This window comes from Ambystoma mexicanum, chromosome 3q, assembly GCF_040938575.1.
Source record: "Ambystoma mexicanum isolate Mex_15411 chromosome 3q, UKY_AmexF1_1, whole genome shotgun sequence".
Taxonomy (NCBI): domain Eukaryota; kingdom Metazoa; phylum Chordata; class Amphibia; order Caudata; family Ambystomatidae; genus Ambystoma; species Ambystoma mexicanum.
Genome location: NC_090926.1, coordinates 1,290,930,627 through 1,290,956,624, shown reverse-complemented (window position 1 = coordinate 1,290,956,624; position 25,998 = coordinate 1,290,930,627). Strand labels below are relative to the sequence as shown.

The 25,998-nt window shown below is 48.0% G+C and overlaps 1 protein-coding gene across 1 annotated transcript in view; it reads right to left on the bottom strand.

The window, feature by feature from the left end:
- Positions 1-25,998, bottom strand: part of DCAF15 (DDB1 and CUL4 associated factor 15) — an 84,097-nt gene that overhangs the window by 41,886 nt on the left and 16,213 nt on the right. Inside the window, exons 5-7 of the mRNA XM_069604379.1 lie at positions 13,158-13,288; positions 8,063-8,233; positions 3,350-3,949 (exon numbers count right to left, since the gene is read on the bottom strand). Coding sequence (XP_069460480.1) covers positions 3,350-3,949; positions 8,063-8,233; positions 13,158-13,288 — 902 coding nt within the window. The remainder of the gene's footprint in view (positions 1-3,349; positions 3,950-8,062; positions 8,234-13,157; positions 13,289-25,998) is intronic.

Sequence of the window (25,998 nt, the reverse complement as noted above, 5' to 3'; positions counted from 1 at the left end):
CAACTTTAACCAGACATACTCCACATGACATTTTATGGACTGAGGACTGTCTCGTCCCTCAAGACAATGGAAAGCTTTGTACAAGTGGGAATAGTGCCCCAGAAGGGTCTTCCTTTTCAGGATGTGCGCTTTCGAATGTGTAAAAACGATGGTTCCAGAGGACGGGGCAGGTTAGGTGGAGAATAAGTTTAGGGCAGCATGGCATTTGTCCTGCAAGCAAACAGCAACAAGCATTGGCAATGACAACAGTTTAGGCCTGGGAGAGGTACTTGCCAGGCACTAAAGTAGTAGCATTAAAAGGCTATTGATGTTAGCAGGTGCAAAATGAGAGTGCCTGGACATCAAATAGCAGTGCCTGGCAAATTCTAATAGTTACACAACCCAAAACTGTTGGCTTTGCCAATACTACTGTTTAACCGACTTTTGTGAAGGACACAGTGTGCTTTTAAATGGACTAGCTGAAAGCAGACCGGGGTTATATTACACCAGTAGCACGTTCACAACTCTATCTAGTACAATCAATTTTACACAAAGTACATATATCCAGTCCTTTGAGGTGTTCATCTCCTAGTATTCATGTACGATTAGTAACTACGGGAACTCAGGGCGGATTCGGTCCTATATGTCAATCTTGAGACTTTAAACTTCACTTCTTATGGTGCTGGTTAGCAGAGCTTCCACAATGATCCCAGCATTGTAGGTTTTGCAACATCTTCTGTTAATAGTTAGAGTCCTCGAGTCTCATGGTTTATTCAGTGCATCTGGATACATGTACTATGTGTACAAAACAAATGGATTATACTAATTGAGACACAATATGGTGATTACACATTCTTACTGCAACTGTACCTTGAGAAAGTCCAGGACACAGCAAAACAGTTACACGTGCCTTCAAATGGAGTATGTTGGCACCTTGTAAACAATTTAAATTGACCCTGGTTTAGAACCAATTAAACACCACTTACAAATAATTTGCAGGAAATCTTGCTTTAAGCAAAGAGCGAGGTGCAAGCAACTCATCATAGCCACGCTTTATACTACTCATGTGACGGACTAGTGGGTTCTGCTGCCAGGCTAGACAATCTTCTCCAACACGTTGAACACCAAGGGGAGGCACACTGAATATTGTCCACTCCCATATTTCCATATAACAAATTATAATCATTTAAAAAAAAAAAGTCTAGATGGGAGCCAGAAGGGGCGCTTGAGGAGGCAGAGACTGGTGTGGTGGGAAAGCATGTGGTATTCTGCATCAAGCAGGCCTCAAAAATAAAAATGCACCCGCCATTGACGACCGATAAGAAACTTCTATTGAGGGGGTTGAGAGACTATGCCTTGCAAGTATCTTGTAACTAACATGTTCACACCAGCATCGATAATCCAAAAGGGTGGGCTGTGCAAGCGTGGCCCGAGCGAAACATCCAAATATCGTAAAGTATGGGGTGAAGGGACTGTACACCCACACCCGATAGGTGAGATTTCAGGCTCAATTCTAAAGAAAGCTCCAGCTACCCGCTGCTCGTTTGCAAGGAAAATCCCATCACCTGTATTGAAATTTTATTTCTATCGCGCTCATACACAAGTGTTTCAGAGCGCGACAAGGCAAGCGAGGGGAGGGGAACAGGGGAGAACAAAAACATCAACGATCTTACTAGGCCCAGTGACATTGAGAAAGTGCAAGGGGAGGGGGCTGGGGGGGAGAGAGAAGTGGAAAGTGTTGGGCAAAGGAGAACAGAATACTAAATAAATAATAAAAGCAACAAAAGTGGTAGTGCAGCCAGCAAGTGGTGAGTATAAGGCAGCAGACAGGGTACGTCAGATGAGTGCAAAAAGAAAAAAGGGGGAGGCTGTATGGGTACAGATACAGACCCCAGTGCAAGGGGTGGCCCGGAGGCAATGCGGGAGGGTGGCAGGGTGAGTAGGAACCTGGGCCCGGAGGACAGAGGGTGGCCAGAAGCACGATGCCAGGAGAGAACAGATCAGCAGGGGAGAGGGAGGGCGAAGGCAGAAACAAAGAGTAAGGTCTTGAGGGGCTTCCGGAACCGGAGAGGAGTTTCAGAGTGGCAGGGAGGCTGTTCCAGAGGGAGGCCTGGCCGAAGACACATCTACCCCCAGCTTGTTTCTTTGAGAAACGACTGACCCTGAGGGAGTTGGAGGTAGAGGAGCGAAGAGCTCGAAAGAGGGGAGTTATTTGTGGAGGGATAGCTGAAGGTATTTTGGGCCCAGACCCCAGAAAGCCTTGTGGACAATGCAGAGGGTTTTCAGAGCTGGAGAGATACAATCCCAGGGCTTGAGGCCAAGGACAAGTCTTGCAGTCCTGTTCTGGATTTGTTGCAGAGGGCGTAGAGTAGAGACAGGTAGGTTTAAAAAGAGGCCATTACAATAATCCAACCTAGAGAGAACCAGAGCTTGGGAGACAGTGAGCTTCTGGGGGAAGGAGAGGAAAGGCAGAGTACCTCTGAGGAGGTGCAGTAGAGTTTTTAGAGACCTCAGATGTGGGTAGAGAAGGAAAGTGTGGAATCAAAGATGACCCCGAGGTTGTTAGCCTCGCAGGTGGAGTTAGGAGGAGGGGCAAGGGAGGCCGGTCCGAGAGTGAGGGGAAACGATGAGGATCTCAGTCTTGTAGATATCCCATGCCCTCTTCATCCGCTCCAGACATCAGTGCCCAATCACCAGTTAGGTTATTCAAGTTAACACCTAGAGGCTAGAAAGGTTAGGTGCCCGAAGTCCTAAAACCTAGTGTGGCTCTGAAAATCTTCAAACTAAGAAAAATGCTGAATGCATCCTGGGGGCATATTCCTCTGCATTGGTTCCATGTGAAAAAAACTCTACCATCTGAACTTGCTTTTTATTCCCCTTTGTTCTTTAAATGGAGACCATTAGAGCCCACTCGCTACCCTCCCTTTGCCGCTGGCCTCTTTCTTTCCAGGGTTTTCATAACCCTGCCCATGTGTTCTTCTGATGTCTTGAGGTAAGACACTGGTAGGTGGAGGGGGGCGGCATATTTTTCAGACTATATTCTCATACGATTCCAACACCGACTGTGCGCGCCGCAAAAGCAGCATAAAACATGCATTACTAAAACTGCTTCTACACTAACATGTGCATTACATAAGACTCGTCTGTGCCCCTCAGACAGACTCTGTCCCAAACCATCATTCAGCATTATTAGGGAAAGCTGGTCTCCCCTGGGTTTCAGAGTGGCAGCCATTCACCAATCTGTGTGCCTTTCCCCACAGAAAGGAGGCTGTCTGCCTCACAAGTGAGTAGCATTCTCACCAACAAATGAAATGCTTGCCTCCCTCTCACCCTCCTATGCCCCCCTCAACTCCCCAGGAAAGGAACTCACCAGTCTCTTGCTCAGATAGTTCCACTGGCTCCAGGACGTACCGCAGCCTTGTGTAATTCACATACCCAGGCTCCACCTGTTCACTGTCCCCACAGGGGCTAGATTCTGGCTGGCTGGAGGGGCTAGAGTCCTGGCCAAAGCGTTCCCCTTCATGGGCTCTCTGGCTTGAGCCACCAGCAGGCACAGCACCATGACATAGGTTACAGGAATGCAAACCGAGCGAGTTCTCCAGAGCAGGGCTAGAAGGACCCCGACTAGAATCTGTGTCCTGTACATCGTAGAAGCTTTCAGGGCAGCCAACGCCATCCTTACTGTCCGGCACACCAGCAGCTGCTTCTTTAGCTCTTCGAAAAATGTCAGCCACAAATTCCTTGGCCTTTGCTATGGCCAGCGAAGGTTCTGCTGGCTTTGAACAGGTTTGTACATCATGGGGCAGGCGGGTGCAGAGCTGGGGGTCCAGGCATTGGCAGCAGCTCCCTTCCAGCCCCCCTCCAATATCTCTGGAACTGCTTTGAGAAACGTCTTCAGCACACTCTTCCGCCACAGTGGGATGCTTATGGGTCTTCCGTTCATATAAGACTTGGCAGCTTTCTCCAATGTCTGAAAAAAGGAGAAACGGGTCAATTGTACAGTCACTATATATGGACCCAACAGGAGGGCGAACACAGCTGGAGAGGAGGTCCTTAAAACGCCTATTGGGAAAACTAATAGTTGTCTATAGCTCCAACCCACCCCCCGCAGCACCCAGACCCCTCCCGAGATCCAGAAAGGCTCACTCCATGGCTCTCTATACACTCCCTAGGCTACTGGTCTGACAATACATTTTTCATAAGTAGATGGTTAACAAACCATACAAAAAAAATTACCTGCCTCCCTACTAACTGGATATTTTGCATACAGCTGGGGAAGTGTGCAAACCCGTAGTTTTAACCAAAAAACAGGGCAAGATGGGAATGAAATAAATTAACAGGACTAGAGAAAATGGCACAGTTAGACATCAACGATCCGGGTACAACTTATTTATGCAAGAACTGGCCAATGTAGTCCCACTGCTTAATTTTGGGGATTCGCTGCTAGAACGAGTGTCCCCTTTGTGTTTAGGTCAGGCTGAGAGCTTGGAAAAGATGTTCTCAAATGAAGCAGCGTGTTGGAGGAAGACTAACTACCAGGCAGTCTATGTGCCATAATGCAGTACTAACAGAGGCGTGCACACACACTTTATCAAGCATTCTTCCAAAGTCCAAACCCAAATATGAGGGCACCCTAGTGTTTTTATTCGGCACCCTCTGTGCAATGCCGGGAACAGAGACCTCGCCAGAGTCACGAGAGGAGTGAGGAATGAGCCAGTGAGAATAGACTTCCTGGGTGATCCCTTTCAGTTACAGGAGATCCAATGAAAGGAGCAGCACACACTCCAGTATCTGGGTCTCCTACACATTTTTTTGATGGCTTCCGTAGTTTGTGCTCAGAAGGACTCACTGTAATCAAGTCCTGCATCTTCTGGAGATTTTTCAGAATTGCTGCAATACTGAGAGATGCTGCTGAAACACACTATTGGGGGGTGGGGCGCCCATGTCTTGTCGTAGCCACATTGTAATATGACTTGGTATAACGTACTATTCATGGTGGAAGCCTTTTAGTAGTATAATCGGTGTGAAGATGTGCACGCTGCATCCTCACTTCTAGGGGGTGTCCCTTCCATGACCGCTACATTGTTCTCTACTTTAGTCACCAGCTGCCAGTGCATAAAGTGCAGTGTGTTTAATTGATACAGTGGCCCTACGAGTGATATTTGCACCCTGTATCCTGCTTTTTATGGAATTGCATCATCTGTATGTGCTTGAATGCAGTAAAGTAACTCCGGCTCGGCTTCCCGTGCCTCGCGTCGTCCTTGCTGGCTGAACAGGGGCATCATCTTGGGACAGTTTGCCTGCCATTGTGACTGTTAGGCAGAATTGCAAGCAGTACCCTCTGGGACCACCACATACAATTAGGACTAAAGGTGTACGCAAAACCAATCTTTGGTAAGTCTGTATTACACAGTTTTTGGTAGCGAGCCAAGCAGCCAGGCTGATCTCAAGAGGGAATGCGAGTAGTAAAAGAAAACACACAGGTCTTACAATCACAGTGGTTCCAGTAGACACTTACACTCAAGGTTTCTTGGTAAAACACTATTTACACAGTCATTTAGAAAACATTCACTAGAAGGAGGCAACTTAATATTATACACAAATAAACTTCAGTACCAAACCAATAAGTTTCTAAGTAAATCAGGCTCCCCTGAAATATGAGCAAAATGGCATGTGTTACTTTGAATGGGAGTAAAAAGCACAAGTTAATAGAATATATCACAAATACTTTCTTAGGCAGTGCAAATAGTTTCAGTTCACTAGAAGAGTCAATAGGCCTAGGCCAAAGTCAATGGACTAGTGTCTTGGATAGGAAAGAGCAGTTCTTGTAGTTAACGTCTTTGCCTAAGTTCTCAGAAGTAGTTTGAACGAAAAAGAATCATATGTTGGTCACAAGCCAATTAGGCCTGTAAGTTGGGAAAGTTTCACGTCACCGAGAGAGGCAAGTGCTCTCAATCGGGTTGGCAGAGTACCTTAATATGAAGAAAAGATGCAGCGGTAGACGTTGCTTCCAGGCAGTGCCTGCAGATCTCACTGTTCCCGAGTCAGTCGTGGGGACAAGATGAAGGACGTCGGGGGACTGCGCGGGGCTGGGTCCAACAAGCTGGCAAAATGAAAGATCTTCGGTTAGAATAGCTGTAGTCAAGCACACAAGCTGGTGTCCTTACCCTTGGTTAATCCTAACCAGCTCTGAGAATGGTATTCAGGTAGCTTACAAGTTGATTGTCCCACCAACTCAAAGGAAGAAGTCCTTGAAGGGGCGTCTCTGTCGAGGTAAACTTGGCAATTCGGACCTGCAGCAGGGCTTCACCAGGCAAACCAACGGTCCAGGAGTTGCAGCAGCTATCCTCTTCCAGCGCATCTTTGGTTCTTTCGTTCCAGTGGTCGACTGCTTTCCAGTCCAAGAGGCTCCCCTTTTAAAAAGTCTTCTCCCTTTCATTCCAGCCTAGCTGCCACTCACACAGCAGGGTGGCTGTCCTTGCCGGACAGTCAGCCAGCCAACCACACCAGAGTGCATTTGGGTCTCCTAGGACACCAAGCACGGAGTTTCGGCACCTCCCTCCCTGCCCACCCCAGCCACTCTGACGCCAGAGGCGGTCTTCAGTCCTGAAGCCTGTCAAAGGCATAGAAACAAAGGGACCACACCTAGTTTAGCGCATAGACGAACACTAGAAGGACCTTTCCAAAAAGAAATGGCGAAAAAAGAAGACCGGTTCCTGTTTAAACAAAGGGGATTAAGGCGCCATCTTGAAAAACATGATTCCTGCGATTTTTAGCTACCGGTGTTTGCGGTCGGGAAAAATCATTGTGGTTCGTTGTAAAACCAATGCCACCAGTCATTTCGATTGAAAAGGGTAGCATTTGACTGCTACATGAGTTTCTAGGCACAGGGGGTACTAGGTAACCCCTCCAGCACTCCATAGGAAGATAGTGTGTGCTGGGTCTAGGAATTTTAAAAAAAGACAAGTAAAGTCAATTTCACTTTACATTCTCTGGGAAACAGTAGTTGATCCCAGATAAAGTATTTAAAGCTTTTGGAAGTCTAAAAGACATCCCTGTGTCACTGCACTGAGGGTGCAGTGTAACACATGAAGATGATTCCTATGGAGTTATCTAAAACTCCATAAGAACACAAAATACATCAGTGTGGATGCGTGGGGGGGGGGGGGGGGGGGGGGGGGGGAGGAGTGCTACTTTTTCCAGGCAAGTTGTCAACATCCAGCAAAGTTGCTGGGGGTCTGTAAGGTGAAGGGAATTAGAACATTTATGAGAATTCTCCCTAACATCAACTGAAGTGGGTTGCTACTACAGTCTCGTGTCCCAGCTAATGGGACCCTTCTTTCTGGCTGTCTCCTCTGAACTGAATCACGTGGTCTGGTTCCTCTGCTCGCTTTAAGTCTTCTTCAGTACTCAGGCCACCAATGGAGGAAAATAACCTATCATTTAATGCTGTTCGATGGATCATGTCCCAGGGTACTCCAGGTCTTCTTCAAAACAGCAACACAATCTCTGTACTTGTGCCATAGTTCACTGGCCACTTTCAGTGACTGGCACAGAGTACTTGTTCCAGAGTCCTGATACATTTCTCAAAGTTTTCATCAAGGGTCCCCAGTCTGAAAGGAACGGTTTTGCACATCGCCCCAACCAATATATTACGATCATTGGTTAAAATACTCTGTTGGTGTCTCTAACCTGCAGATGGAGAGTTTGTCTTGTGTCCTGAAATGTTTTAGAGATTGTTGGGAGACACTGTTCATCCCATGTACCTGGAAGGGGATTCCAGGATGTTATCAGATCGCCTACAAATCAGTTCTCGCCACACCCTCAAACACCATAATGTACAGAGTTTTCCCCCATCTGGTTTCAGTCATAGGAGTGGAAAGGGTGGGACCGGAGGCCGATTCTCCGATATCTAGGCTGCGTATGCGGTTCTCTGGGCAGGGGAGAACAGAGGTTTCAGATTGAGTGAAGATTCACTATTCTGGTATGGAGGGACTGCTATGCAATGTGCCTTACCCTGGAGCAGGCTCAACTGGACTAATTGGGTTAGTGTACCGCCTCGAACACTGGGTGTTGCACTTACCTGCCGTTTGCACAGACACCGCACAGGCCACCAGGGAATAGCTCGTATTCAGAAGAACCACCTGGTCCTTTTTGAGCTGGAAAGCAGGCTGGAAGGTGGGGAATGGGTAGACCACCTGGTACTTGGTGTGCAGCATGAAGCCATGCTGCAGACAATGGGCATTGGTATCACCTGTAACATTGAAAATAGGCAGTGAGAACAGTATGTGCACTGGTAAACCCCATTTCCAGTGAGAACCGGGATACCCATCCATATTCACCCCACACATCAACCATACGTCGGCTTCAGCACAATTGTGCTCTACCATGCCAACGTTGTCCTCTGAAGTCAGAGCTGCACTCCTATGAAGCAAAGTTGTTGAATAGAGGGAGGGCTCTCCACAACTGACAGTTCCACTTCAGGCAATGCAAGTAAAAGGTTGATATGCCCAGATCATAGCATCTATCAGTATGTCCAGAGGTCCTAAAATGCAACAAGGTGGGACAACTTGCTCTCATTACAAGAATACAGCAGCAGAGTTGAGAAACAGGGCTGCCCATACATGTCCCTTTGACTCAGACATGCTTCGGCCAGACCGCCAATCCCATTAGGGGATTTGAAACCATGGTTTTGGCAGCCAGACAATTAACTTGGCCCCAACTGCCAAAAAACCACCCCCACAGGAAGTGTAGTGGTCTGCCCAGGGCCAGGAATTGTTTCACACCAGTTCAAACCACTATAGAGGCTGCCATTACAAGTTCACAACGATCCAACATGCAAGGCCCTGCATCATTTACCGGAACAGACGTAGCCCCTAAAACAAAACAGCAGTAGGACAAAATAAATAAATAAAACTTCATTCCAATGTGCTAAATGTTATACATCACCCTAGGGCAGAATGGATGTGCCCAAGAATTAACCATGGGCCCGTCAGCCTTATGGGGAACCCAAGGTCATATGATAGGTTATTTATACCGTGCTTAGAGGATTCTAAGCACGGACCCAGGGGGTCGAACCTATGTTGCTCTGTGTCTTGCTTCCAAGGCGAGCATGTTGCCCCTGAGCTATCCTCCCGGGTATGAAAAGATGGAGCTAAAAAGGTGGTAGTGGCAAAAATGTAATTCTGCAATTAGCCCAATTTGTGGGGGCTTCAGGCTGTGGTCGAAGTGGGTCAGTGCAGGAATCTGAATGACATGCATCCATGAAGTTATAAAATAATTATTTGTACAGCGCCTATACCCAAATGAAATGCTTAAAAGCGCTTTAAGGTGGGTAGGGAGCAAGGGGAAAACCAGTAGTCATTCTTAGGCACTGAAGTTTCCGAATGATCGAACAAAAAGGTAAATAGCCTACTAGGCATTTCACCTAGTGCAAGTGCATGAAACAGGCTCAACCAGATTAGGGAGGGGAGACAAAGGGGAACAAGACGGCTTACTAGGACTAGAAAAATTCAGGTCATGCAAAGGTACAGGCGGAGGTGCAAAGGGTAGACAAAAGTGCACCCAGTCTAGCAGGGCCCTGGGTGAAGTGCTGTGATGTTACCACGCTCATGGAACATATGATGAAGTGCAGTAGGCCCCCCCCCCACCCCCACATGGAACTAAAGCTGAACGTGCTGTGCAGAGGCCCGGAGGCAAGTGCAAAGACTGGCAGGGGGGGTCCGGGACCTGTGAGGCGAGCCAGGCGACCAGTCAGCAAAAACTGAGCAGAGTTAGGGGAGAGATGAGGGAGGACTGAGGCTGGAGAGAAAGAGGGGAGGTTAGCAAGGTAGAGGGAGAAGAAAAAAAAAAAAAATAATAATTAAAAAAAGAATTAAAAAAGTCTTGGGGAGTTTCAGGAACTTAAAGATCTACCCCCAAATCTCTGCTTTGAAAAAACGGCTCACACGCAAGAGGGTTGGAGGAAGCAGAGCGGAGGGCTCTAGAAGGAATGTATTCAGGAAGAGAGCGATGCAGATAGTGCGGACCCTGGCCCCTGAAAGCCTTGGGGACTATGCAGAGGGTCTAGAACTTCCTAGCAGTCATGGGGAGCCAGTGGTGGGATTCCAGCGCCGGAGAGACGCAATCCCTGGGCTTGAAGCCAAGGATAAGTCTTCTGTTCTGGATGAGATGTAGCGGGCGGAGAATAGAAGTAGGAAGATTGAGAAAGAGGCTGTTCCAGTAGTCCAGCCTAGAGAGAACCAGGGCTCTGGAGACTGAGCTTTTGGGGGAAGATGAGAAAAGGTAGAATACCTCTGGAAGAGGTGCAGCTGGTAGTGGGACTTTTTAGAGCTGAGAAGAGAACGAGAGAGTAGTGGTCAAAAATGACCCCCAGATTTTTTACCACACTAGCAGGTGAGGACACAGAGCCAAGGGAGACTGGGAAAGCAGGGCAGGTGCCCCAATGAGGACGATCTATCTTACTGGCATTGAAGCAGAGATCGTTAGCACACCAAGACTGAATTGCAGACAGTCAGGAATGAGGAGGAAGAGGCCGAGGGCAGCCTGAAGAGAGCTGCGCGTCATCCACATTAACACTGAAAGTTAGAGGTGAATGTAAAGATCAAGTGGAGCAGAGGGGCCATGTAAACATTGAAGAACCACAGGGACAGGTTAGGTTCCTGGGGGATGCCACAAGTGGAGAGAAAGGACCCAAGTTCCACCTGGAAAGGACAGTCAGAGAAAAGAGGCAAGCCACGACAGGGCCAGGTCTGTGATGCCCAGGAGATCAGGCTGTTGTGGGTTATAGTGTCGAAGGCAGAAGAGATTGAGAAGAATGAAGGCAGAAGGAAAAATTTGAGAGCAGGATTTCACAGGTGTTCAAAAGCACAGTTGCCGTGCCTCTGGATGCACTAAAGCCATAATGATGGTCATGGACACAACCAACAGATTCAGTGTGGAGGGTAAGCCGATAGCTAATTTCTCAAGGAGATTGCCCAGGAAAGGAGTGAGATCGGGCGATAGGTTGCCGGAATAGAAGGGTCAGCAGAGGGTTTTTTGAGCAGAGAGCGCACAAGAGAGTGCTTGAGAGAGGTGGGGACAACTCCAGTGGCCGAAGAAGAGGTTACAGAGGTCTGCCAAGGAAGTAGCAAGAGAATGTTGTCCTTGATGGTTTTAGGAGGACAAAGGGCAACCTGTTGGAGGAGGCTTTCATGGACCAGACTAGTCTAGAGACCTCCTCAGGTGTGACATGGGAGAGGGGAGTACAGAAGAAGCAGTGGGCGGAGAGAAGAGGGGGGCTAGGGTTTGGCCAAGGCCCCCCGTGCAACCCCAAGAGGGGCGCAGGCGAAGGTGGTGTGGGGAGAGAGCACCGTGTTTTGTCAGTGAACTGGGCAGCCAGGGCCGAGCAAAGGGACTGGGAGTGTGCAGTAGGCATGAGGCTGCAATAGGATTGGCCAGTTCCTTGTAGCCGTTTTGTTAGATGCAGCTGAGATGATGGCTTGAATAAACGGATGGAGCATCTGTATTGCCTTTGAAGGCGAGCGAGCGCGAGAGAGAGAGCGAGAGAGAGCGAGCGAGCGAGCAGACTGTAGACCAGATATTCAAAAAGAGTAGACCCAAGTGGGAATGATGGATAGAGATCCACTCATGAAAGATCAGGGCTACTTCCCCTCCTGGTGCGTTAGGCCTGGGCACAGAGAGGATATTGTAGCCTCTTGGGAGAAGTGTCAAAACTCGCGACAGAGCCTTCCATGAACCATATCTCAGTAAGGGCTAGGACATAGAGATCCAGGAGTTGGCAGATAGTGACTGACAACAGAACGAGAGTTAAGCGCTGCAATGTGGAGCACATTGCTGTTTTTGAAGGACTTACAGGGGATCGTGGACTCCTCAGTGAGCGGCGAGAGTGCCTGAGGAGGTAGGAAGAGGAACCAAGGATGTCAGTTTGGGCAAGGGAGCCAGGAGAGTAAGGCAAGAAAGTAAGTGTAGGAGGGGGCTACAGCGGTCAGGGGAGGCCCAGATGCGGTGGCAAGGACACCAAAGAGGTGGTGGCTGATAAGGTTGTCAGAGATGTGCGAGTTGGCAAGAGAGCATGTGCTGTTGCAAGTGCCAAGGGGGCAGTTGTGAGAGGCAATGAGGTTAGTAGGAGGTAAGGTAGCCAAGGTGGGCAAAGCTGGCAAGGGAGTCCGGGCGTCCGTAGAAACCGGTGGCAAGGGAGACTGAGGTGGAAAGTTGATAAGGCAAGGAAGAAGCCTATCAAAAAGTAGGAGGTTGGGTTGAGGACATTCTACCAGGATGGTACCATTTTGATAGACATTTATGATGACCCTGGTGGAGGAGAATATGGCAAGAAGGCGGTTGCCACCATTAATGTGCGAGGAAGAGTAAGGAGAGAGCAGAGCGACCATATGACGTGTCCATAGGTCAGGGGAAGGAATGACCGGATGTCGGTCAGTCTCTTTGGTGGAAGCACTAACGTAGGCGTCAGCGATGAGCAGGCCTGGGTTGCAGCCCAGTGTGGCCTTCTTGAGTTGCTTTCTGCCAGACTAAGTGAAAGGCGAATAGGAAATAGAGAAGCAGTTGGAGAAGGTAGGATCGATGGAAAGTGCCTTAGAGCGGGGCATAGAATGTGGTATAGTTAAAGCAGGCAGAGCAGCTGAGGTGCATATGAGGCAAGTAGGCAAGGAAGTGAGTAAGCAAACAAGGAGACACAACAGGACTGGGGAGAAACAGTGGGAAAGCAGAGGGTGGAGGAACAGGAAGCAGCCAGAAAAGTGGGAAAGGGGGTAAGCAGTCAGCGCAGTACAAGGAAAAAGTAGGATGAGCACAGACCTAAGACTACACCCACAGGGACCAATCGTGTCTGGGGAGGCTTGTGGTCTCGTGCAGTAGGGATGCGACAAACAGTTTGGGCTCGACTACGGGACCAGACTGGATTTGCATATGGTCTTTCCCCCTTTCTTTAACGGTTTGGCAGGGGGATGAAGACCTGGAGGGTTGCCCAGAGCAATGCCAAGTCACGATTTATTTTAAACATTCCACCTATTACGCCTTTTGTTTTGGCCATGGGGTGGTGGCTGAGCGGACGGAGGAGCAATGCGCACTCAGTAGCTGTGCTTGGGTATCGAAGGCAGCGGTCAGGGTACGGTCAATGGCAAGTCAGCAGAGTCCTTTGAGTGCAACAGTTGCATACTTACTGGGATGGGCTTGTGCGGCCTCGCGACAGAGCACGCAATGCCTTGGAGGAGGCATGGCCACCATGCTGATGTATATGTCCCGATGGTTCTCGTCGCTCATCATATCCATCATCTTTCCATTGGCAGAAGTGCTGCAGAAGAGAAAGCAATTGGAACCAATGCATAAGGTGGTGCCTGCGGTGTGCCCTCAACATGATGCCCAGCAGCACTACACCCATTTACACATGCCTCTGCTTACCCATAAGCAGATTTTATCTGCAATGCCCCTTCCCCACTTACGAGGACATCAGATTTGCCGAAGGTCCATATTGAACTTCATCCACAAGTCAAATAGAGCGAAAAATATCAAATACTCGCAAGCAAGTAATTGGAGAAGTTATGAGGGACAGCACATGCTTCTGCCACCACAGAATTGAGACGACAGGGCAAACAGGTAGCTCAGTGTAAAATCAGAAGCAGGATTTGGTGGCTTGCTCACCACATTAGTGGCATTTTCCAGTCCTTGTGCAATCCTGTTAAGGCTGGTTTTTGAAGCACCCGCTATTGCCACAAGCATTGAGCCTAAAGGGAAAGGGGTGAAGGCTAGCAACTGATAAAGGTAAGCCAAACCTCTCAACGTAGGAAACATGGACAGAGCGACAAGGCTCCACTCTCAGGTACGGGTTGTAGGTCGAAAAAAATTAGTCCAGACAAACCTCCAGAAAATAATCCACTGAAAAATATATAAGTAACAAGACTTCAGGTCAAAAGTACTAGCTAGTAAAGCGCACAGTAAAAACATAATAATACCCACAATATCTGTATGTAGGCCCTCTGCCAAAGGTGAGCAAGCACCATAAAATAACCAGGGGGTTGGTTTGGCAAGAACCAGGGAATCCTACAAGGTAGCAAGCCAGTAAATACCCCATGGGCCCGCACTATACAGTAGTTCCCTATAGACACATCCCTGGTATAAATTTAAGGCCCTAGATGTAGGGATCACCTAACACTTGTATGTGAAAAGAAGTGACACTTCTACCAACAGGATAAATATCCAAGAAATCCTTAAGGCCCAAAACAATATTCCACATTCATACTCTGTAGAGCTAGTAGTACATTCCTACCTATCATTTCCTAGTAGGCTAAGCACTCCGAGGGTGCCTGGACTATTCCACACCAAGGCTAGGCTCAAGTCTACAGTTCAGCCTTTCCTTTCATGCTGACGCACAAGGTAGTGGGGCAGTCTGCCTTCAATCTACTTTTTGTAACTGGCCATTTATAACATGCTTAATACCAAGAGGTTTCTAAGCACGGACTGGGGGTTTGAACCTGTGTTGCCCCGTTTTGTATTGCATCCAAGGCGAGCATGTTGCCCCCGACCTAGCCTATTTGTAGTGGGAGCTGACTGGCTCCTGTAATACGAGATGTGTCGCCCTAGCAGGCTGTGCAGCGGTCGAGCGTGGGGGGTACTGGATCTGATTGATGCAGCTGCCGACAGGATCACTGCTCCTCTGGTTAAGCCAGTGATATGGTCTGACCACTGCCTTCTCTCATTCAAGGTAAGGTTTGTTTGTTTTATTTGCTTATATAGCGCGCTGAACCCTGAGGTAGCTAGGCGCTTTAGGCTTGTGGAGAAGTTATACAGTTACAGAAATCCATACATAAATAGAGGATAGTTACAAACGTGACTTGGCATAGAGATGGTAAGAAGAATACAAGACAAAATTTACAAAATTGTACAGATATTTACAAGTTAGGTCTAGGATAGGCAGTTGCCGACTGACCCCAGAACTTGCAGGTTCATACGTGTTAGTAGGTTGCGGTGGAGAGCCAAGCTTTGATTTTGAACCGTAAGGCAAGGAAGGAGTGTTCATCTTAGCGCTGGGGACAAAGAGTTCCATGTTTTAGCCGCTAGGACTGGGAAACTGGAACTGCCTGATTTTGGGAGTCTGTATTTGGGGATGTTGAGGCAGTGAGCGTAATTGGCTCTGGTGGATCTAGAAGATGTCCTAGTGCAGAATTTATCAACCAGGTATTTTGCGGCGGTGTTGAGGCATTTGTGGGTGATCACGAGGGCTCTGAAGTTGATTCTGTCATTTATTGGGAGCCAGTTGGCTGTCTGCCTTGCATGGGATATGCGGTCAGTGTGTGGGATGTTGAGGGCTGCTCTAAGAGCGTTATTTTGTACAATTTGGAGTTTGTGTACATTTTGCTTACTGGTTCCCAAGCATAGCGAGTTGCAGTAGTCAAGTTTAGAAAATATCAATGCTCTAGCTAAGATGTTACAGCTCTGTGACGATAGGAAGGGTCTGCAGGCTTTCATTAGTTTAGTGGTGGAGGCTGAAGCGGAGGCAGTGGAATTAACCAGTCTTGAGTGGGTCAGGGTGGAGTCAAGCTAGACACCTAGTGTTTTGGCATTTTTGGAGACCTTGATAAGGTTTCCTTCAGTATTGAATAATTTGTGTTGAGTTTGTTGAGGCGTTGTTTGGTTCCAATGAGTTGGAGCTCGGTTTTCTCAGCGGTTAGACAAAGCCCACGCTTTCTTACTATAGATTTCATTGAGGTATGATGAATCCTTTTCATAAGAGCCTGAAAGTGCGCATGGTCACATGCCAGGTAGGGTTAGGACTCCGGGTTCACTTGGGGCTCCAAGGGCCTTGCATTATCATCATGGACTCTCCTGGAGTCAGTCCTGGCGCCTTTGGCGCCAGGCTCATGTTCAGGTTGGGACATTGCCTTGAAGGGACTACCTTTTCTGTGAAGGCCTGCAGCCAACATGGAGGCACCCACACAGTCTAGCTCCTCAGAACCAGACTGTGCGGTGCAGTGTTTTTGGGTGTGGTAGCTCGGACTACTTTACCTGGACTACTTTACAGAGGGCTATATAAACCACACCCAAGTTACAGAACGTGATTTGCGTTATTCCGCAGCCAGCAGCGTGACGCCATCGTGTCCAGAGACCAGAATCCAGCGATCCTTGAACAGCGGACCTGCAGAGGAGACAAAAGAACATCATTAGCAGTCTCTGCTTACCTGCAACTTTCCATCCGTCGATTCCTGCTGCTTGCGGTCTTCCATCCAGTCAGCAGCATCATCATCAGGACACTACGCACGCACCAGAACGAAGCACCGGGAGGGAGAGAGAAAGAAGGACAACGTTAGTTACTCATGGCATTTACGGTAGTAATCACGAAATCCTCACCTGTCTGGGCATTTCTTGGCCGGTTCCGCTCCGGAAATCTTCACACGCCCAGAAAGGCCATTGCGACCTGAAAAGGAATAAAGAATACAGGTTACCAAGAAAAGACATTACCGCGCCGCACTTCGCGCTTAACCTACCATCCATCCGTCCATCCATCCATCGCTCCTGCGTCCATCATCCTGGCAGGAGCCTGACCCAAGCAGCGCATCCACCGAACCTCTGTGCACCTAAGGGGGAATAAATAAAGAAAAGGCATTAATAGCAAGAAAGGAAAGCAAGGACATTTTAAGACTGCTATAACCAGACTTACCTACCAGAAACCATCTACATACTCTTCAGAAAGAAGTTAAAGACCCTACTCTTTAAATAAACTGGACTAGCAACCTCTCTCAGCTCCCCATGATAGGATCTTCTGTGTGCCTATTCTGGTCCCGTTTTTGTAATCACTGTCCTATCTTTTTGGAATGCGCTCTGATGCCTGCGGGCTTTAGCGCTATATAAATAAAATACCTTCTTAAAGACACTTGAATGGGTTAGCACTTGGTCGCTCCCGCAAAAAACTATGCACCCCTGCACAGAAGGCACGACGGAGAGCATGCCAGACATCACAACAAGGTGAGGAGTGGCCATCAGATCGAGTCCAGGAGGGATGGATGCGAGGGGAGGGGCGGGGGGTAGGGGGAGGAAACAAAATCTGTTCTTAAGTCCAGTCCTCCTGTGTTTTCAGGCCTGACCGTCATAGAAGGCATCGTCCGGAATCAGGAAGGGTCCAAGGTGAATCCAGCAACCAGGGCATAAAGCCGTCCCTGTGGATACCAAGTGAGCGTAACAGCGATGAGGATCTGCGTTCTCGTCAGCGTAGTTGGTGTATAAGACATTCATGTCATCCAGGAGGTCGAACAACATCTTCGTAAAGATGTTATAAAGGGTGGGAGAGACACAGGAACCTTGGGGAACTTCGCACATGATAGCGGATGGGTCAGCTGAGGGAGTGTCTGAGAAAACCCTCATCAATCTTTCGGAGAGGGAGGTTTGGATCCATTTGGCTGCATTGGGTGAGGAGGCTGAGGTGGTTAGGTGTGAAGTTAAGATGTTGTAGTTGACTAGGTTGAAGGCTGCAGAGAGATCGGTGAGTAGGAGGAGGGATGGATGGCCTTCACCTTTGGCCTCGTCCATTTGGTTCTTCAGGTCTAGAAGGACTGCCTCAGTGCCGTGTCTAGGTCTGAAGCCAAATTGGCGGAGGGCTAGAAGGTTGAGGGTTTCTAGGTGGTTCTGAATTTGGATACAAGCTGCTTTATCAAGGATTTGTAGCAGGAAAGGGACAGTGGTGATGGGGCGGTAGTTTGTGGGAACGCTTGGGTCTACAGTAGGTTTCTTGATAAGCGGTTTGACCCAGGCGTCAGATTCTTGGATACTGAGCAGGAGGCGAATGAGGTGTTAATAAGAGTGGTGATGAAGAGGGCAAAGTCTTTGGCTCCTTCTTTGATGAGACACTGGACAGATGTCACCTTGGCATTTAGACGGTTTGAGGTTAGCAATAATTGCTTCAACCTGTGTGGTAGTAACCGGGGCAAATTCAAAAAGATACGGGTAGAGTGGGGTTGGTTCGAGTTATTTGTACCTTTGGTGGCTAGGAGTCTTTTGGCTTCTATTTTAGTTTGGAGTAGGGCTATTTTGTCTAGAAGTACCGTTTGTATCTTGGCACACATGTGACGTCTGACGCAGGTAGATTGGGGAGGGATGGGCGTTTCCAATTCCCTGAGAATGGTGAAGAGTTGTTTCACATTGGATTTTGTATTCTACTGTTGAATGTGTCACTTTTGGTTTTGATAATGGCTTTTTTGTATGTAGCGGCAGCTGTCTTGAAGATGTCTTTATTTTGGGGTGATGTTTTATTTTGCCAGATGGCTTCAGCTCATCTTTCAGTTTTCCTCACTGCTTAGTTCTGGGGTGAACCATTGGTGATTAGGTTGTTTCGCCTTTCTAGTTTTGATAGGGGCGATTTGGTCTAGAGCTAGCAGTAGGTTATTGTTGAACATGTGAACTAGCGCTTCAGGATCTAGTTCAATGTCATGCGAGGCGTTGATGGGTTGAATAGGGGGCGAATGGTCTCCAAGGTGATGGACTTATTGTTCGTAGTCACTGCTGGGGGAGCTTTAGCAGACACCGGAGGGGTGTTTGTGGAGGCATCTAATTCAAAGTGGATGATGTGGTGGTCGGACCAAGCACAAGGGTTATTCGAGAGTAGGTTCAAATTGCAGTTAAGGTTGGTGATCCAGTCGAGGGTCCTGACGTATGTTGTTTGAATCCTAGTTCTATGAGGGTTTGGTCTACAATAAGGGCATGAGACTCCAAGGGGTCATTGTACCCTAGGTTTAGGTCCCCCAATAGTAAGATTTTTGAGGTTGCTTTGGTGAGAAAGTAAGAGAGGTCTTCTTCAAATGTAGAGGTAGGGCCTGGAGGTCTATAGATCAAGTGAATCAGAAGTGTGCATTGAGAAGATAGTAGCAGTTTTACGGATACAAGTTCTCCAGATGAGAACGGTAGTGAGGTTAATTCTCTTAGGCATAGATGGATTTTGGAAATGGGAAATGAAAGCAATTCCTCCCCTTTTTCCGTTTATTCTGTCAATTTTGGCGATGGTGTAGTCGTCAGGAACAGCGAGCATGATGGTGGGACCTGCGGCTTGATGTAGCCAGGTTTGCCATCTCAAGTGCGTGCGCTACGAGGGTTCTGGCATTTATGAACGCACAATTGAATTTGATGATGGCGGGTAGAGGAGTGTCTTGCGGATGGTTAGGCTTGTTGTGAGGGGTCTTGTGTGTAGTTTGTGGTGTTTCTTGAAAAGTGATGGGGGTGCGGCATCCTAAGAAGGAATTTCTGCAGTTAATGTTGCAGTGAGAGGATGTGAGGTGAAAAAAATCAGAGGGATGAGGTGGGCCAGTGGTGCTATGTGGTATGTTGGAGATGGGTAGAGAGCTTGTTGGGTGCTGCATCTTGGTTTTTAGGAGGGGTCCGGAGGTGATGTGGTAGATGTAAAAGGAGAGTGCGAGGATAGTAAATTTTATACGTGCCATGTATGGTCTGGGTAGTGATGGCAGGTGCATGTACAGCTAGCAATAGGCTAGGGTGAGACAGGTCACAGGTGTAACGCAGTCAAGGGCACAGGCACGTTTGCTACAATAGGCTAGTGTGAGATAGGCACATATGCTGGCGAGACTGGCTGAAGGCACAGCAGTAAGGCAGTTAAGGCCACATTTGAAACACTGGGTTGGTGCGAGAGAGGCATGAAGCACACATTTAGTCTGCACAATAGTTAACAGTAGTGACAAAGAAATCAGCACTGTGATGTCATGCACTGTTCAGGTTCATGTGTGCATAGCTGAAGGCATTGATAATGGTAGTTTAGTGGAGAGGGCGAAAAGAAAGGCAGAGTGCGTAGTGTGCAAATCCGGTTTTGCGCACGTACTACTCACATTAGTAGTCGATTGCAGGCACGGGTTTGGGAGACGTGCGGGGGGCCTGCAGCACACTGTCATGGCCCAGAATGATGTTGGTACGAGGTTAGAGCCTCACTTTGTCGCCGCGTTGTGCCTGCCATACAAAGGTCAGGCAAAAGAAAATGCCGGATGTCAGGGCACAATGGAACTTGGTCAACGCTCGTAAATCAGGTTGTGGATCACACTGAATTCAGATGCAGGCAACCATAGATGTAGCAAAACCCCTTACCAAGAGGATGGATGCAGCTGGGCTACACATGTTGGCAAGTGCAGGGAGGTTAGCTGCAGCGATCGGATGCGGTTGCTGGCAGGCTGTTCCTCACGAAGGGGAGAAAGGGCTGCTGCCCTCTCCCTGAGGTAGTGAAAGTAGACTGGGGGGCTCCTGGGCCAAACAGGGCCTTGGTATGGGTCTTAGTAGGTGGCCCCCGGCGTTTCTGCCTGGCAGCGGATGTCGTCAGGGATAAACACTTTAGTTACCTGGCCTTTAGCACTGACCAAAGCACCTCCTGATCCTCTTGGAGGCGAAACTGGCACTTTCCCGAATTTTGCTGCAATGTAGAAAACTTGATAACAATGATTTGTCCTTTCTTTCTCAGATTTTGAAACAAGTGGCTGACGAGGTAGCTCCTCTGAAATTGATGCAAGCACAGAGGGCTCCTTCCGAACCATAGTTCCGTGACCAACTGAAAACCTCCCACCTGCTTGGGAGACAGGCCGAAGGGGCCACTTCTATGGCTTGGGCGAGAAAGCCAACTTACGATCTATCAGGAGATTTTGATGGCCAAAGACGTTCTTCAGCCAGAAGGTAGAAGCTGCAATCCCGGAACTCTTCTACATCCACCTTCGGCAGGGGTACGGCCTTTGCAGGCTCTACGCAACTCAGATTTATTTTCTCAAAGATTGGAACGATTTGAGAAACCATTGCGCTAAGGAGGACATATTCCATGACGACTACTTCCCCCCCCTCCCCCCATGCCCACTGAGACTCGGTATGGGCGGAATTCCCCATTTTTTTCAGCAGAGAAGGTTGATCGGGCTGTCCGTTGACTAAATTGGCTGCCCCTTCTGATCCAATCCCTTTGGCCACAACTCCAGGTATTTATGACGGGCCTGTTGCCCGTAGTTACAGATGCTGTGAATCATGCCTGCCAGGCAGGTTTGATTCCCAAGAAACGTAAACGCGCAACAGTCATCCCCATAATTAAAAAGCCCTTGCTGGACACTACAGTTCTAACTTCCAGCCTCTCTTTCCCCCCAACTTTCTATGCAACTGATGAATCACTGGCGTCACCCCTCCTTTCCTCCTTCTTGGAATAGTCCTCCATTTCAATCTGGTTTCCACCCAGGGAGGGGAGGGGAGGGGAAGGGAGTGTCCCAATGTCCGTGGTTGATGACCTGCCCATGCTGGTAGACCAGGGTGGAGTGGGGACACCGATTCTTTTAGATCAGTCAGCGGCCTGCAACACGGTCGACCACTCCACCCTGGTCTCCCGGCTGGCCATTGCAAGCCTCTCTGGGACCGTCCTGGCTTGGTTTATTTCCTTTCTGTCTAAGACGAGCCAGGCATTGCTGCTCTCCCCTTTTCTATCCACGGCATGTGGTCTTAATCATAGTGTTCCTCAGGGCTCTGCCCGGTCCTCTATGCTTTTCAATATTTACATCCAACCGCTAGTTCGCCTCATTCGGATTCCGCTCTTACTCCTACGCTGACGATACCCAGATCCTGGTCAATTTGGCCTAGGCTGGGAAATCACTTGCCCTCTGTGAATGCCTTTCTGCAGTGGGAGATTGGATGTGCGTGAACTGGCTCAAATTAAATGGGGACAAACGTCTTGGTGGTGGGTTCTCCGTCTGAGTCTATGCTATGGACTTCGTTGCTATGGCCTACCACCTTGGGTGATCTCCCTGTCCCCGTGTTCAGAGTCAAGAATTTGAGGGTGGTTCTCAGCTTTGCTCTCTCCGTCCCCACAGGCGAGTGCTGTGTGTAAGACAGGACACTTTATGCTGAGAATTCTCAGGAAGGTGCTACCCTTAGTCCTGCACCATTTGAGGTCGCAGGTTGTAGCCTCACTTATCACTAGTCGAATAGACTATTTGAATGCGCTGTATCTGGCCCAACCTTTGGGCTCTATCCACCCTCATCAGCTTCTACAAAACGTGGCTGCTCAGGTAGCCACAGACACTCCCTAAGGAGCCCACATCAGTTCCGTGCTACCGACTCTACACTGGCTTCCTATTGCCCATAGAGTGCCTCTGCTTGGTTCACTGGGCATTGTCCAGACAAGAGGCTGAATACTTGAGAAATAATGGTACATCCCGGCCTGGTCACTTCGATCTAGTGTGGCCAACTTCCTGTCATCCCAAAAATGTGATGGGCCCGTGTGGGAGACCAAGCTTTTTCTTTTGCAGTTGCTAAACTGTGTAACAGCTTACCTGCGGCACTGAGGGGGGATTAAAAAAAAAACATCTGTTCAGGCAGGCCCTAAAAACCTTCCTGTTTTAGCTCTTATGTAGCTGTTGTCCTAACCCTGTACTCCTCGTGTCAAGATGCCTTCGGGTGACCGCGCACGCTATAAATATCCATAACATTTGAACTCCCTAGAGCTTTATACAAGTATTAAGGCAGAGAGAATAAAACAATTGTAAACTGTAGCCAAAGGCCATTTACCATATTCAGACAAAGGAAAAATTGTAACAAGTTAGTTACAAGAAATAGTCAATGTTACATTTGCAATCCCATGGAAGACATTCAAATTTAGACTAAAATCAAAGAGTACAGATACGCAGCAACCTTGGTCCAGAGCTCGTTGAACCCCTAGGGGAGCCAAGAAAAGTGTCCAGGGACAGGTAAGCACCCCAGAAGGTTACAAGGTGCAGGCAAGTTAGCAATTACACTGGAATGAAAGGATGGTAAGTGTTTGACCGCCACAGGTGGGGATTCTGCGGCCGACAACCACAGGAAAGGCACAAGAGAGCCCAAACTAGTGCTGCTCATGTCAGAAGACAGGCCCAGGCATAAGGGCAAACAGGTGCATCACAGGACAACCCCAAATACAAGACTCGCCTCCAAGGAATCTACTCCTCACACAGGGACCATCTCCAATAATCGCCTGCCCCATGTACAAAAGTAGTTGCTCACGTTGGTAGTTTTGCGTTAAATGCCCCAGCAGCACCAGAGGACCCAGTAAACCGCTCTTTCACTGAAGGAGCGGTTTGCAGAGTTCTGTTCTCTAGAACTCAAACCCTGGGCCAGAGGGCTCAGCAACCCAGGTAAGAAACAAAGGACCTCCCAAGAAATCTGCCCTTAAGCCTGCATCGATTAGGCGATGACTGAGAAAAGGCCAGAAAACATGCAGAAACAGTTTCTGGAAGCTTGGTGCTTCACGGTGGAAGACCGCTCAGCAGAAAAGTCACAGAACGGTCAATAGCTGCGGCAACCTCTGACACCCCAAGCCGAAGATGGTATGTAATTGAGGCTTCAACCACCTTCTGTACTTCTGCAACGACCAATAGCCAATCAAAAGATTCAGCCGGTATCGTCATGTGGTGACTTGCAATACAAACTGTCCTGACAAGGCAGTCTCGATACAGCAGATGTGGGGAGACAGTAAGACTTCAGGGAGCCCGCACTTGACCTGCCGAAGAACAGACAACCCCAAACCACTGTACCTAGAAAGTATTACCAACTAAGGGTTAAAACCAGCAATAATGACAGGAATCTCAGCAGAAATTTCCTTTGCAAGCCAACAGAAATGCTTCCTTCTCACTGCAGAACAGGAAATCAAGAGTGCAAGATGGGTATGACCATGCCTAAATACTCTTGCACAACAGGACTGCCAGCCAAGCACTTGAGGAGTCGGGGGCCAAGGGCCAGATAACAAACCGTAATGCTTAAGACAGCCACTCTAGTCACAGGACCTTTCCTGACCTAAACTAGTCAGGACCAATATTTTATTTTGTGCTTATGTTCAATATTTGAACTTTTACAAAGTACAAAATAAAATGTTAACAGAATTAAAAAACAAACATTTTAACAGAAAACTTTTCATCATCAATATCTTCATAAATACACTGACATTCTTTACATTGCTACAAATCAATACAAAAAGATCAATAAAACTAATCAAATAAGCACAATTCATTCTATTAAATAATGCATCCCTATTCTATAACTATGCATCATACTTCCATGACACCTGAAGAGTACAGGCAACACTACATACTTAAGCTTAGTAAAGCCGAGCTCATCCAATATTATGATCCCTCTCCACTGAATCTATCCCATACTTCTTGTGCTAGATCCATCCTGCCCATAGAGAAAAAGCGACACAAAAACGCGTTTTCAGGGCCACATGACGCAAGGACTGCTCATGCTCTTTACAGTAGCAGCACCTGGCCATGGTTTCACATATTTGTGCTGGTGTCTTAGCCAATACTGCCCCTGTTGGCAATAGGTTAAGACGAAATCAGAAAAATTGACTCCTAATTCTAGGACCAATATTCAAGGATGCCATTATGGGCCCACAAAGAGCCCACGCAGAACGAACAGCCATTCTAAGGCCTGCCTAGGGGTTACCTGGACAAAGGAAGCCCTATACACAAATGCAAGACAGCAGGTGTACGTGTCATGCATGGCAGTCAAATCACATCTGGACCTGTTACACAATCTTCGCAAAGACTTGTTAATGCCCATAGAACCACAAAGCCTTTCTAGTCTAGATGGAGGCTGTTTGATACCTTGCCCGGAAAACGACGTTTGCATTTTTTCACGTCATTAGTATCACGTGATACGAGATTGTCACGTGTTTTCCTCTTTACGTTTATAAGCAGCGTTTGGACGTCGCTCGCTGCTTCTGATTGAGAAAAAACATGGAGTCCTGTAGCCGAAACTTTGATCTGCGTCCCCGCAACTCTTCAGCAACTTCTTTGACTTTCTTTTCGCATGTAAATCCCACATGCAAACTCCAGTAGCTGCTTACAAGAAGAAACGGGCGTTTTTCCTTGTCTGCGTGTAATTTTCCACACGCTAACTTCCGTAGCCGAGTCCAAGACCAACGTGCAGCTTTCCATGCACACGCAAACTCTTGCAGTCCCAGCTGCTTGTACTATTGCCGCGTGTAAAATCCACACGCGGGTTCCTGAACTTCTGCAGTCGCGTGGAAGAAGAGTATGTGCGGATTTCCTGGCTGCATGTCCCATTGCCGCGTGTAAAACCACACGCGGTTTCTTGAACTCTTGCTGACGCGTGGAAAATTGATGTGCGGTTTTCCTGGCTGCGTGTATTATTGACACGCATAAAATCCACAGGCGAGTTTGTTGTGCTACGCTCTAAATTGAATCCTGTCGCCTGTGATGAAACAGGTGGTTCTCTCACTTATCCTTTGACTCTTTCTTTTGGGCTACATGGGAAAGGAAGTACTGCTGACAACTGTTAATTAAGAAGGTGATTGTGCACGTTACTTTAAACGCTATGCTGTGGTGCACCAACCCAGTATCTAGAGTGAACCTCGTGCCGTTCGGGATAAGTTTCCCTTACTAACCTTCCCTCCTTTTCGTCGTTTCTATATTGGATTACTTCTAAGACCTGTTGTCGGAGCCTCCAGTTATCAGCATCCACAGGTTAGTGTTGTTGTCCTAATTATTGAACTATTAGTGAGAATTTTTTGGGATACATCTTCATTACGCCTTATTTTATCCTAGGCTGACTTCCGCTGGTTTTCACACGCCCTTTCCAGTGATTCCTCCCTCTGCCTGTTTTATTAGTTAGAGAGTGGTATCATTTGGAAGGTCTATTTTGACTTCACTACCCTCAAGCCGTTTGTCTCAAGGATCCGAAAAACCCAATCAATTGTATTCTTTATGGTTATGCCTGTATCCTTTACTGGTCAGTACAAGATACGTGGTTGATTTATGACAGTACGCCAATGGCTAACAAAAACATACATTGGCCTACCAATGCAGTAAAAATGGCTTGCACCCCTGGTGAAGCCAAACCTAAAGTACAACTGCCACCCTACTCCTTAAAACCAGTGCAGGGTGATTAAATCATCCTAGGTCAAAAACGGGGAGCCTGTGAAGCACCTCAGAGACGAAAATACACCAAGCAATGTATAGAGGGTTGTAATGACAGAAAACCTCCCAAGTCACTCTGGCCACCGAA